The 14267-nt window shown below is 35.6% G+C and overlaps 1 protein-coding gene across 1 annotated transcript in view; it reads right to left on the bottom strand.

The window, feature by feature from the left end:
* LOC107302374 (sodium channel protein type 4 subunit alpha) overlaps positions 1 to 14267 on the bottom strand; it is a 121809-nt gene that overhangs the window by 84912 nt on the left and 22630 nt on the right. The window contains exons 4-9 of the mRNA XM_029287219.1: positions 12729 to 12818; positions 10467 to 10595; positions 8888 to 8979; positions 7994 to 8308; positions 6045 to 6108; positions 5260 to 5401 (exon numbers count right to left, since the gene is read on the bottom strand). Of these exons, the coding sequence (XP_029143052.1) occupies positions 5260 to 5401; positions 6045 to 6108; positions 7994 to 8308; positions 8888 to 8979; positions 10467 to 10595; positions 12729 to 12818 (832 nt within the window). The remainder of the gene's footprint in view (positions 1 to 5259; positions 5402 to 6044; positions 6109 to 7993; positions 8309 to 8887; positions 8980 to 10466; positions 10596 to 12728; positions 12819 to 14267) is intronic.

Genomic DNA, 14267 nt, shown 5'->3' with positions numbered 1-14267 from the left:
CTTTAAACCTTAAAACTGACTCTCATGTTACACCTGACTACTCTACAAAACAGATTATATAAGAAGAGGACTTAACTGAGAATAAAGAGAATTTTATCTTGCCCTATAAGCAGTCTACCTATGGCTTTGAAGACCAGGAAAAGCAAAGACTGAGTTTTGAACTTCTGAAGCAACAAGGCTTTATGGACAAGAGAAACAGAGGGCCAATGCAGAAACCAAGATGGTTTTCATCGAATCAAATGACACTACAAGCAACAAAAAGATATTCATCACCTGGAAGGGAAGCTTTGCTATGGAAACCTGCCTGGCATAAGAGGAAAGCTAGAATAAGATTGAAAAATAAAATTTAAAATTTCATGTATTGGATTAAAGGCAACCTAGAATTATGGACTGATGTAAGGATTAAGATTATGAGTTTGAAGTAAAGAGATATTTTAGACTTGGATTGAATTAATAATTAATTGAATGTTAATTAAATAAGATGACTTGTTTGTTTTATAATATGGATGTTTAGCTATGATAACTAACTGGATGAAATTTGAATTCTGCTCAATGGATTGAAATGATTTAAGATCTGATACTATTCCGTCAGCTTAAAGAGATTGATTAATTGATGGATTAGACATGTATAGAATAGATAGATATATACATTTAGATATGTTTAGGATAGATCAATATTTTTGTTTAAAAATGAGATATTTTTAGAATATAGAATAGAATATTAAGAATGTATTTTTTTAGAATGTTAGGTTCATTTGTATGAAAATTATTATGTAATGGAATGAAGAAAATTGAAGAGATGTTTTAGATTTGAATTGAATTATTAATTAATTGAAATTTAATAAGATGATGTGGTTCTTTGATGATATGGATGTTATTAGTTATGATAATTAACTGGATGAGATTTGAATTTTGTTTAATGGATTGAAAGGATTTAAGGTCTGATATTATCTTGTCAGCTTAAAGAGATTGATTAATTGATCGATTAGATAGGTATAGGATAGATTAATATTTTACTTTAAATAGGGGAGATTAGTGGAAGAAGAAATAAATAAGATTTTGATAAAATTAAGAAAGTAGAACATACTTGAAGGGATAAAATGTCTTTATTTAAAGTTAATTTAATTACGGTATGGTAAATTTATAAAGCTTTAAAACAGGTTCAGGTTTAATAAATTTAAGCTAGAATTGGACATTTTAAATATACTATGCTATTTAAGGGAAAAAGAGAGGGAATATTTGATGTATTGATTGTACTATGTATATATGTTTTGTTCTAGGATGTTTGATTACCCCAGCACCACCGTGTGTCCTGAATACTATGTTTTAAGAAATTAAAAAACCAATAAAATTTGTTTAAAAATAAAATAAAAAAAAGATGACAATGAGGGTGCTTACCACAAGGAGGTAGAGAGTTTGGTGAACTGGTGTAAGAAAAACAGCCTAGATTTAAATATTGGAAAAACTAAAGAGATCATTGTCAATTTCAGACAAGGCAGGCACAGCCACCTCCTCTATATATTAATGATTCACCTGTGGAGCTGGTTAGCAGCATCAAATTTCTGGATGTGCAGCTAATGAGTAAGCTGGCTTGGTTGCTCAACAGTGAGACACTGATGAAGCCGGCATGGCAGCACCTGCATTTTCTGCGTTGCATGGGAAAAACTTTATAAATGCAATCCAAGCAATTTACCATAAATAAACAGCCAGAATAATGTTAAATAGAGATTATACAGAAAGCTTTGACATCAAAAAAGATACAAGACAGGGATGTCCATTATCCCCACTGCTATTTATCGCTCCCATGTGACACCGCTGCTGCGCGAGCTGCACTGGTTACCAGTGGTCTTCCGGGTGCGCTTTAAGGTGTTAGTTACCACCTTTAAAGCGATCCATGGCATCGGACCTGGCTACCTCCGAGACCGCCTTCTGCCACAGATTCCCTCCCATAGACCGGTACGCTCCCACAGAGCGGGCCTCCTCAGGGTGCCGTCNATTGGAAACACAGCTGGTAATATTTGGTTTTAATTCGGCTTTTATCGGGGTTTATTTTTTGTATTTCTGTATTTTTGTATTTTGCATTTTTTGTATTGTGTGTATATTATTTGTTTTTAATATGCTGTGAACCGCCCTGAGTCCTATGGGAGAAGGGCGGTATACAAATTAAATTATCTATCTATCTATCTATCTAACATTGGAAGTATTGGCTAGAAATATTAGGTAGGACATGGAAATTAAAGGACTGGAGATAAAAGAACAAAAATATAAATTACAAGCTTTTGCAGATGATTTGGTCTTCATTCTGAAGGAGCCACTAGAAACAGCCACTAAATTGTTGGCGAAAATAGAAAAGTTTGGAGAAGTGGCTGGTTTGAAAATAAATAGAGAAAAGACTAAGGTATTAACAAAAAATCTAACAGACAAACAGAAAACCCAATTCACAAAAAAGACAAATCTGCAAATAGTCAAAAAAGTTAAATATTTAGGAATTTACTTAACAGCAAGATGTACAACATTAAAAGAAGACAACTATGAAAGACTGTTGAAACAAATATAACTAGACTTGGAAAAGTGGAAAAATCTCCAACTGTCATTGCTAGGAAGAATAGCCAAAGTGAAAATGAGTGTCCTGCCGAAATTACTCTTCTTATTCCAAACAATTCCTGTAAAATTGGGAAAGGTCTTTTTTGATGACCTAAATGCAACAATATTGAGATTTATTTGGCAAGGGAAGAAAGCATGAATTAAAGTGAAAATGTTACAAGAAGCTAAAGACAGTGGAGGATTTGGCCTCCCCGACTGGAGACTATATTATCAAGCAGCTATTTTACCATGGTTTAAAGAATGGATAACGCTGAGAAATAAAAGGTTACTGTACCTAGAGGGGCATGACCTACAAATGGGTTGGCATGCCTTTCTATGGTACGGGGAAAATAAAACATACAGATATTTCCAAAACCAGGCTATAAGGAATACACTGTTTTTAGAATGGGAAAGAATAAAACAAAAAAAATATATTAAACTACCTGAGTGGCTTTCAACAATGGAAGCTTTTGCTTACCCAAATTTAATTAACTACGACAAAGTCGTCACTTACAAAGATATTTTGGACAAAGACGGAAAACTGAAAGATAGGCAAGACTTACAACAATAAGGTATTGACTTAGCATGTGGCCTTATTTTTAAATTCAAACAAGATATGAAAAAGATGTAAAGACAATGGGATTTTATAAAGAACAGATAGAATTTGATCAGATACTCTTAAAAACAGACGAAAACTTGATTAAGAAACTTTACAGATTTCTTCTAAATTTGAAGATGGAAGAAGAACAAGTAAAAGAAACGATGATAATATGGTATGGGCAAAAAACTTTGGATATTTTATAGACTTAGAAGATTGGCAAAAGTTATGGGATAGAAACATTAAACTGACTAAAACAGCTTCATATAAAGAAAATTTGTATAAAATGTTTTATAGATAGCACATGACACCAGTAAGATTAGCGAAAATGTTTAAAAACATTTCGAACAACTGTTGGAAATGCAAACAAAAGTCAGGTACCTACTATCATATCTCATGGGTATGCCCTGGTGTGAAAAAGTTTTGGCTTAAGATTCATACATGGTTGGAAAAGATGACTAAAATACAGATAGAATTTAAACCAGAATTGTTTATGTTAGGAATACTAGGAGCCAAGGATGAGAAGGAGAATGAGTATTTAATATTGCATATATTGACAGCACCGAGAATAGTATTTGCCCAATATTGGAAAAATGAAACTCTACCATCTAAAGAGATCATAATTAAGAAAATTTTAGAATGTGCAGAAATTGACAGATTAGCCCTAGAGATTAAAGAGAAAGAAGACTCCATTTACTTTAAAACATGGGATAACTTTTACCAATGGTTAGCAAAACGAACTAGTGAGAAATGATTATGATATTTAATAACGAATATATTTTAATAAGATCAAGGATATGTATTGATTAACTGATACTGTTTATGGTTATTGTTTCTCATATTTACTATAGCTATTCACTAGTATATTAATTACTGCTATTGAACATATGTACCCGGACAATAGTCTATTTGCTAAAGCTTGAAAATGTTAATGGGGGGTAACCCTATTGTTGTTCCTATCCCTGTTCCAATCCAACCCTGACTCCTACCTTGAACCCCAATTCCCATACTGATCCCACCCCTTCCCTAACTTTATAAAATTCAATAAAACTCTATAAAAAAAGAAAAAGAAAAGTACATCTTCCTTCCCCTGTCCTTACCACTTTCTACAGAGGGACGATTGAGAGCATCCTATCATATTGTATTACTGCCTAGTTTGGAAGCATTACTGCTTCAGACAGGAAGGTGGTGCAGAGAGTGGTGAGAATGGCAGGAAAGATTATTGGCAGTTCCTTCTATCCAGGACATGGCATATAAGCGATGCTTGAGCAGGGTCCACAGGATTGTCTGGGACACTATACATTCTCTTCACAACCTGTTTTCCTTGTTACCTTCTGGGAAGAGGCTTCGTGATATCCGAAAGAGAACATCCAGATTCAGTCACAGTTTTGTTCCATATAATATTAACCTTGTTAAGCCAGTGTGCCCACAGTAAAAAAAGTTGCTTATTAGTCTAAGCAATGTACTTTGAACATATTCAAAGCCTCTGTGTTATACTTCACATATTGCTTGGCATTTTGAAATCGAATTCTGAGACTTAGGATCAAACTAAATAAAGTGAGGGTTGGTGGTCATTATGGAAAAGAAGCAGATACAGAAACAGACTTTGAATTGACCCAATTAGATCCTTACATTCATATCTTCTTAGTGGAGCTCCCACTTCTCCATCTTTTTGTAAAACAATCAAAGGAGAGGAATCTGAACTGGTGCTGAGTCCCTGTACTCTGTTTTCCTTATCTGGTTCCCATTATTTCTCCTATTAAGGAAAATTAAGAGGGGTCCACATACAAGTCCATGTGGGAGAAATTTTAACTGGAAAAATAGCATGGGAAGAAGAAGTCTTTCCACCCTTACACCTGCATGTATTCCATACATGTTTAGAAAAGTTTAAAAGACAGAATATCTGGACCAATGTCTTCAGTGTCTTCTCTAGTTGGAGTTTATTTCATCTGGTAAAATAAAAGCAGTCCCATCATATGATCAAAAGCTTTCATAAACATTGGCAAAAATGCTGGGGAACAAATAAAAGGAAAAAAATAAAAGGAAGTTCCTGCAACAGTAATATTATAAAAACTTACCAACTGGAAGAGATTCTCCCAATAGTCCTGAGTCATGAGGCGAAAGAGTGAAAGGAATGCCCAGCTGAATGTGTCATAGCTTGTATAGCCATAATTTGGGTTTTGACCAGCTTTCATGCACAAAAATCCTTCCGGACATTGTCTACGGTGGATTATACAAAAAAAATCCAATATAATATTATCATATTATAAGAGAAGCATTATCTTCCTAAATCTAAGACATAATCTAGATAGTTACCATAACCATTCTTGTCTCTAGTTATAGATTAGACTCATTATTATACATTTCTGCTTTCTAGTATTGTACAATGACCTGACAATTATCATATTGTATATAGCTTTTCCTAGCAATTAATTCCAAAACTCAATTGTTTGAAATTATTTTTACAATATGTTCTTGTCAGTTTTATGGATTCTTTGGGAAACCAGAAATATATATATTCAAGAGGATCAGAAATTAGAGAGTTGCTAGGAGCCATTATTAGTACTAGTTTTTATTCTACCTTTTAATATATAACTCAGGGTGGTGAACATTCCTAATGCTCCTGCCTTCTCTTTTTCTCACAGCAACAATCCTATGAGGAAAGTTGGGCTGAGAGAGAATGACTGGTGCAAAGTCACTCATCTGGCTTTCATGCCTAAGTGAGACCTAGAACTCAGAGTCTCCTGGTTGCTAGGCCATCACCTTTTCCCTGCAACAAACTGGATCTCATATTCTTTTCTTAGACATAAAGCCCTCTCCTCATTCTATAAAAGATTCAATCATTGTGAGAGACCTTACTCACCCAGCATCAGAGCTGTTCCCACAGAGCAAAGCATCAAGTGCACCATCGAGGAAATAGAAATTGTCTTCATGAGCAAACACACACACAAAAAAAAAAAGCATTTAAAAAAGCAGGAATGAAAATTGACTTTGGAGCAATTTCACCTTCATTTAAAAATTGTCAGAGGAATACCCAAAGAAATTATGAATTATGAATTATGAGCCAGACTTGTAAGCAGAAAGTAAAACATCTATGCAGATGCTATGAATAGGAATTAATCAAGTTGAACCATGGCCATGACATTGAAAAATGAGAATATATATTTATTTTAGCCTTGAGATTAAACATATACCTACTATACTATCACAAATTAATCCCCTCCCTATAGCTGCTTTAACTAAAAGTAAAATAAAATTTCACTCAAATGAAAATTCTCTTGGATCTCATATAGCTGCAACTACAATAAGATACTTAATGGGAATCTGTGTGATAAAGAACCGATCATATTTCCTTTCTTCTATAATCATGAAAGTCACTACTTTGAGTAAAAAAAATTTTTTTGTTTGTTTTACCTGTTTTATAGGATTCTTTTAAAATGGAGAGTGATTTTGTCATGGCAATCTAACTTCCATTGGAGAAAGATTAGAAATTGAGTGCAAAAGAATTGAATAAAATCAAAACTGAATATGAAAATCTAAAGTAATTTAGTGACTTATATATTAGAAAATTGGAAGTGTATATGAGAATTTGTGGGTACATAAAATAGCAAAGGAGAAGGAAAAACAACAATTAGTCTTAAGAGAAAACTTTCACTTGATTTCTGTTTGATTTAGGGACTGGTGAGAAGAAGTTCCATGAAAATTCTGATCCTGATCTTTCACACAGTGGTCAAAGTTTGATTTGCCACCTTAAATGCTAACATTGAAAGGATGGAGGTGGGAGTGGGAGTGAAATACTAAAGAAAAGAACTGTACATCTCTTCTTCCATTCCAAAATTGGCATTAGAGGCAGAGCAGATCATTGATAACATAGGGGTGTTTTACTGTATTTGCAAGGGAATTAAATTTGTGTTTAATAATTAGGGATATTCCAGGATTTTGTTAAGTCCATGTTCTTTAGAAAATGAATCTAATTCACATAGAGATTAAATGCATATTGGAATTTTTTGAGATGGCAGAGCTGAACAAATTCATAAACCTTTCTTACAGTCATCAAAAAGTGACTTATTAAGATTGTCCCAGGCGGCATTAATTGAAATTGATCATACCATTACCATCGTTATGACAATGTTCATATAGTCATTTTGACCAAATGTTGTATTGAGGAAAAGTCAGAAAGGGTTGTTATGATTAGGCCCACTTATAAATTTGATTTATAAATAAATGAATAACTTAACAATTACTTAATGATTAATACTTAATGATTTGTTTTGAAATATTGTCCGTGTTTCACAAAATTTGCAAATTTGCTCAGCATGGGAAATAATTTAATTTTTGTTGTCAGTTGCCAAATTTGCTCTTGTAAAAAACTGGTGAACAAATTATATTAATGTATTTTTAGCATTAGCTAAATTATTAGTGAATTATTCAGATTTGGTCTTTATTACTTAGTTATGTTTCTCCTGATTACTTTTCAGAACAGTTAAATAAACCTTCTTAAAATATGTATTCATATATATGTCTGTATGTGCTTCCTCTCTCTCTCTCTCTCTCTCTCTCTCTCTCTCTCTCTCTCTCTCTCTCTCTCTCACACACACACACACACACACACACACACACAGAGAGAGAGAGAGAGAGAGAGAGAGAGAGAGAGAGAGAGAGAGAGAGAGAGAGAGAGAGTTTGCTTTTGTTTTTTCTCTCCGCTCTCATTTCCTCACTATTTTGGTTTTTCATTTTTATCTTTGATAACTGAATTTATTTCAATTTTTTTATTCATTAAAATTGTAGATTTCTTGAATGAAATAGTCTTACCTTTATTGTTAATGTACTCATCCCAGTCAAAGGTATCATTCCCAGTGAGAGTAAAATTGTCATTCAGAGTGCTGTTATCAAATGGATCCCTCCATAAGACATCCTGAAGGGAGTCATTAGTGAAGGATGGCCCTAAGGCATCCTGCAGGGTGTCATTGGAAAAAGGTGGCCATCGAACACACTTGTGTCGCAAGTTCCCCATGAACAGTTGCAGGCCAATGAGGGCAAAGACCGCCAAACAGAACACAGTAAGGATCATCACATCAGAGAGCTTCTTCACAGACTGGATCAAAGCTCCCACAATTGTTTTTAGACCTTTTGGGGGGCGGAGTCAGAGAAGAGAGAGAACAGAAATTTCCATTTGTTTAAGCAATAAAATAGATTTTCTACCAATTTCATTTTTTTAAAAAAAATATTATTTTATGAATTATATTTGTTAGCAAAAATATTTCAAGAAGAGACATTTTGAAAAGAATAGAAAGGATAGTTACATAAGCTATTCAGGGGTAAGCAACCTCTGCTCTTTTATGACTCATGGACTTCAACTCCCAGAATTCCTGAGTCAGCATAGCTGACTCAGGAATTCTGGGAGTTGAAGTCCATGAGTCATAAAAGAGCCGAGGCTGCCTATCCCTGAGCTATGTCAAGTAATTTTTGATGTGCTTTAAATTAATTTAATTTGCATAATTCCAGATGATGACTATACAGAATAAATTCACTTTGCCTTCAGTACCATAATTATATTATTATTTTTTTTAGAGGCAACCAAAATTCTTCTTTTTACTATAATATTAATTACAGACTCCCTGGTTCACTCTCCTACTAGTCTAACTGATCTGTATGAAAAAGTAAAATTCCTAAATCATCTTTAGCCTTGTCATCTCCGTTATGTACCTGGAATGACTGTGATAGTTTTAAGCGCTCGAAGAACACGGAATGTCCGTAGAGCAGAGACATTGCCCAAGTCTACGAACTCTGTGACATAACTAGGAAAAAAAGGGCAGAAAGATTTTAATATAAAGACAATTTACAGAGGGAATATCAACAAGCTAGAGAGATGGAACTGGAGATAGAAAGGCAAAAAGACAACTTTTACTTAGAAAATATTATTTGTAATTCCTGTTATTAAAATAAGACAGGCAGACTTTAATGAGGCAAATAAGTCTGCTTCTATTAGATTCAGTTGGGTGTATGTCAGAATGTATAAAATTTTAAAAAGTCAGGGCAATACTTTACATTAATCATTTATTTTGAAGAAATCATATAGACCTGCATTAAGTATAACTATTCAACAAATGTAAAACAATTCAAGGATGCCTTCTTGCTTACTACAATTACAGGCTAAGTGTAACTAAACATGTGAATATCTCTTTAAACATTTATTTACTGTTTACTTATAAATGCATATTTTGATAATATTACATTACATAATTGTCTTAATTAAGCAAAATCCAACCTATCTGAATTTTTCATTATATGAAAGTTTTTGAAATATTTCATATATTTTTGTAGATATAGATATATATACTGGATTGACATATTCAAATTTAAATTACATTTGGACTTTATATCTACCGTGTTCATTTTATAATTGCCTGTTGGAAAATGTGCGTTTAATTTCATACACTCTTGAGTCATTTATTTTAGGTTTGGTCGCTGGTTGGAACAAAGAATTTCAGAATTCACCTATTCCAGTGATGGTGAACCTTTTAGAGACCGAGTGCCCAAAAACTGGCCCCGCCCCCGCTCCACCCCCTGCCCCACCCCTGCTCTGCCCCCCCATCCTCTGCCCCGCCTGCCCACAGGACCACTCACCGCCTCCAGGGCCTGCTGCAGATCGCCCAGGCAGCCCAGCAGTGCTATGGCAGCCACACCCTCTGCCCGCGCCTTGCAGCATCAACTGCAGGATGGGATGTGAGAGCAGAGTCTTATCTACGCTGCCTGGCTGCCATGTCCTTGGCTGCACCACTCCGTGTGGGCCACGCTCAAGGGCGACTCTCCTTCAGGGGGGCTGCTGGAGAGGAGGGGGTCGCAGGGGGAGGCAAGGCTGGGGCAATGGCACGTGTGCCCAGAGAGGGCTCTGAGTGCCGTCTCTGGCACCCGTGCCATAGATTCGCCACCACTGACCTATTCTTCAGATTCAACTTGAAAATTAATAAGTTCTCAAAAATTTCATTTGTAATTAAAAACTCTAAGGGAACAAACAAGTTTCAAAGTTATAAAAGCAAAATACTATAAAATCAGGGACTATTAAAAAAAATGGCATGAACTAAGCTAAATAAAGCTATCTTAGTCAATTCTGCTTGAACTCAGAGAAATAGGATATACTTCCTTGAAAAAATACACTTTGGGGATGGAGTTAAGAGTTATGGTTTCATGGATTGCTATCTCCATACAGTATAACAAGGAATTGTTTTTTCCATTCAATTTCCCATAGCTGATTTTCATAATACACTTGCAGAATGCAACATACGCCATGACGATGACACTGAAATCCAGCCAATTCCAAGGATCTCGCAGGAATGTAAAGCTGTCAATACAGAATCCCCGAGCAAGTACCTTGATCGAAGCCTCAAAAGTATAAATGCCAGTAAAGGTATATCTGTGAACAAGCAAGCACTGATTTTTTTAAGGTGACAAAATAAAATTCCAGCTTTAATAAAAGCAGCAAAAATAGGATAAAATTACAAATAATTTACAGCAGAAGAAAGTTGGTTGATATTTATTTCCTAGATGTAATTCCACTTCACAGTTAAAATTTCAGTTTTGAAAGCCTTCTAACTTGTAGATCTTCAACTATCAAACCTAAAGAATTTCTATTAAAAAATGGACAAAGCAGGACTTCATGACTTTCTGCTATACACTTTTCTACAAGCTCTAGAGACAGCAGAAATTTAGAGGTAAATAATAATAATAATAATAATAATAATAATAATAATAATAATAATAAGAAGAAGAAGAAGAAGAAGAAGAAGAAGAAGAAGAAGAAGAAGAAGAAGAAGAAGAAGAAGAAGAAGAAGAAGAAGAAGAAGAAGAAGAAGAAGAAGAAGTTGGAAGGGACCTTGGAGGTCATCTAGTCCAGGGCTTTTCAACCTTTTCACCCATTGTACCACTTTTAGGATATGGCAATATCTGAGTCCCACCAGTTGCCTTGATGACCCCCCCCCCAAAAAAAGGAAAAAAGTGATAAAGTACAGGTAGTCCTCGACTTACAACAGTTCACTTAGTGACTGTTCAAAGTTACAATGGCACTGAAAAAAGTGCCCCCCAAGGCACAGCCAAGCAAGACACCTGCCTGCCTGCCCGCCCGGCGGCGCTCTTCCTCCTGTCTGAGGTTTTCATTGTTGTGAGCATTTCTGTTGAGGATTGGCAGCGGGGATGGGGTGGGGTGGGGTGTTTGGTTTTTATTCCCTCTGCCTGCTGGGTAGTTGCAGCAGGTTTTGGTCACTTCACATGACCCTAGGACACTGTGACCATCATAAATATGAATCAGTTGCCAAGAATCTGAATGTAAATCATAAGACCCTGGAGATGTTGCAACATTCCAGCTGATTGGTGCTTCTTCAGGGCTCAGCAGAAGCACCAGGATCAGCGCCGAGCTCCAGCTGGAGCCTGGTGCTGATCCTGGCACTCCCACTGAGCCCTGACAGTCCTGAAGAAGCACCAATCAGCTGGAAAGCGACCCTGATCCTGGCGCTTCTGCTGAGCCCTGACAGCCCTGCAGCTCCAGCCATCTCTCGCTCAGGCTTGTGCAGTGCTGCCACCGGTTCAGCTCATTCCCCTCCCCTGCTACCACTTTTCTAGGATGGTCGCATAGCACCTGCCAGGTGCCAATGTACCACAGGTGGTGCCCATACCACTGGTTGAAAAGCCCTGATCTAGTCCAACCCCCTACTCAGGCAGGAAACCCTATACCATTTCGGACAAATGGCTGTCCAGTCTCTTCTTAAAAACTTCCAGTGTTGGGGCATTTTTTTGAACTGGTTAAAATAGAGATAATCAGCAAAATAGATGCCTTAGGCTTTCTTCATACACTTAGTTTACTGAACTATCCACCCCAAAAAAGGCCTACAAAGGGCCAAAAATATTTATCCTACCTCCCCTGCTATCATCATATCTTTCCCGAAGTGCATCAGAAACATGTTGCACAAACACTGAGAAACTGATGCTACATATATACACTCTCCTTTGCAACACTGAGTATTTTAATTATATTTATAATATATTTTAAAATATTAATAAGATGTTGAATTAATAGATAAAATATAGAAAACTGGAGAGCCACTTGAAGCATTGAAAAAATAGTGAATCTGATGCTGAAATCTGCATTCAGTTGTATAGCACATGCATTTCATCAAGATAGTTAAGTTTATCATTAAAAATACACTGAGAGCCTTTACAAAAGATTGTATCTGCGTCCTTTCCAAGAACGTGGCTCTTTTTCCAACACTCTATCAAGATTAATCTTTCATAAAGATGCAAAGATATTCTAGGCTTGAAAGAAAATCTGCCTTATCGTCTTTTCTCTCATATGCAAACTGAGTTCAGATACTGGGTATCTGAAATATGGGTAAATGTTGGTAAAAGTTAAGGTGATTAGAATTCAAATCACATGGGTTTCACTTTCTCTTGTGAATTCTTGCCCTTCTGGATTAGTATTCTTCTTCACCCATTCTAAGCAGTAAGGACTAGGCATTAAATTATTAAAGATGGAAAGGAAAAAGAGAACACTTACTCCACATCCTTGGCCCATATTGGAGGGTCACTCAGAGTCATGAAGACACAGTTGGCTAAGATGGTTATCATGATAAACATACTGAATAATTTGAATACAAAGTCAAGGAAATGCCTCAAACCTCTACTGAAAATACCCCTTCCCCACAAAATACTTATTTCTTAAGAACTACACTCTTTGTGGACAGTAGTAGCACTTTCAGCCAGAGTCCAAAAAGTCACATTTCAACTAATTAAACTAAAGCTATAAACAAAGCTTTGGGCATGTGCTTTTTTAAAAAAATCGAACATTTCTGATAGCAATCAGCTTTTCAAGTTAAAGAAAAGTTGTTTAGAAATGTAGTTCAAGGCTATGTTCAATGAAAAAAAAAACTTTAGCATGCTATTTGAATTCCCCTCTTGCTTTCCCTGATAGCTGCACATAGCAGAATCCCAAAATACAACTGTCTTTTGTAATGTTATAGAGGATGATGGGGGCAACTGTTAAGTTATTAGTAACCGTAAAAATATAACTACCTTGTAAAATGTAAGCCAACAAATTGGGGGAAATGGTATAGGAATATGAGATGAAAATGGTGGGGAATTAAGCTGGTATTCAATGTTGGATAAGGAAATGATATGACAAAGTGAATATTAAAATAAACCCTTGTCATTTATAGACATAAAATGTATTGACAGCCTGTTCTATATACAGAGAGATGTCAGAGGGAGGGTCAGGATAGGAGCTCATATAGATATAAACACAGACAATACTTAAACCAGGGTGGGGAACTATGGCCCCTTAATGACTTGTGGACTTCAACTCCTAGAATTCCTGAACCAGCCATGCTGGTTGGAATTGAAGTCCACAAGTCATAAAAGGGCCATAGTTCCCCAACTCTGTCTTAAACAAATAGAGGGAATTTATTCTAACCACTAGGATACCTACAAAAATGTAATAGCTTGAGCTAAATATACAAGAGAAAATATATTTATGAAATGTAGTAGGTATATTAAATGTGTGGAGAGGGGTGTATGTGCATGCGCATGTGTGTTCATACTTCTTAATTCTCAATTTCTCAATTCTTCCTTACTTAGTCTTGTGCTTATTTTGACTTCTTTTTTTACTTTTTTATCTCAATAGCTCATAATGGAATATCTGTGGGTTCTCCTGGATGTCATACTACAAAACAAAACTTTTAAGCCTTTAACTCATAAGATTTACTGTCAGATATTTAAAATTCCTTAAATAGGACATACTCTGATCTCTTGATCTCTTCATGTATTCACAAACTGCTCCAATATGTACTTCCAGGTTTTCCTCCTCATCCAGGACTGAATCATTGGGCTTGCAAGCTATACTTCACTTGTTTATCATGTGACATTTTATTCAGCAGCATGTTCTGCAAAATCTGTTATAACACCACTGTCCCACGCACATATACCTTCCTCTGCTTTCCCTTTTTATATCTTATATACAGGTCATATATATGCCACTTTATGGGTACCTTATTTTCCCCCTTTTTGTGTACATTCTTATGATTATATGTTGAGTCATCTG

This window comes from Protobothrops mucrosquamatus, unplaced genomic scaffold (genome assembly GCF_001527695.2).
Source record: "Protobothrops mucrosquamatus isolate PMUCROS unplaced genomic scaffold, P.Mucros_1.0 scaffold_257, whole genome shotgun sequence".
Taxonomy (NCBI): Eukaryota; Metazoa; Chordata; class Lepidosauria; order Squamata; family Viperidae; genus Protobothrops; species Protobothrops mucrosquamatus.
The sequence above is the reverse complement of the archived record's forward strand: the minus strand, read 5'-3'. Positions and strand labels throughout refer to the sequence as shown.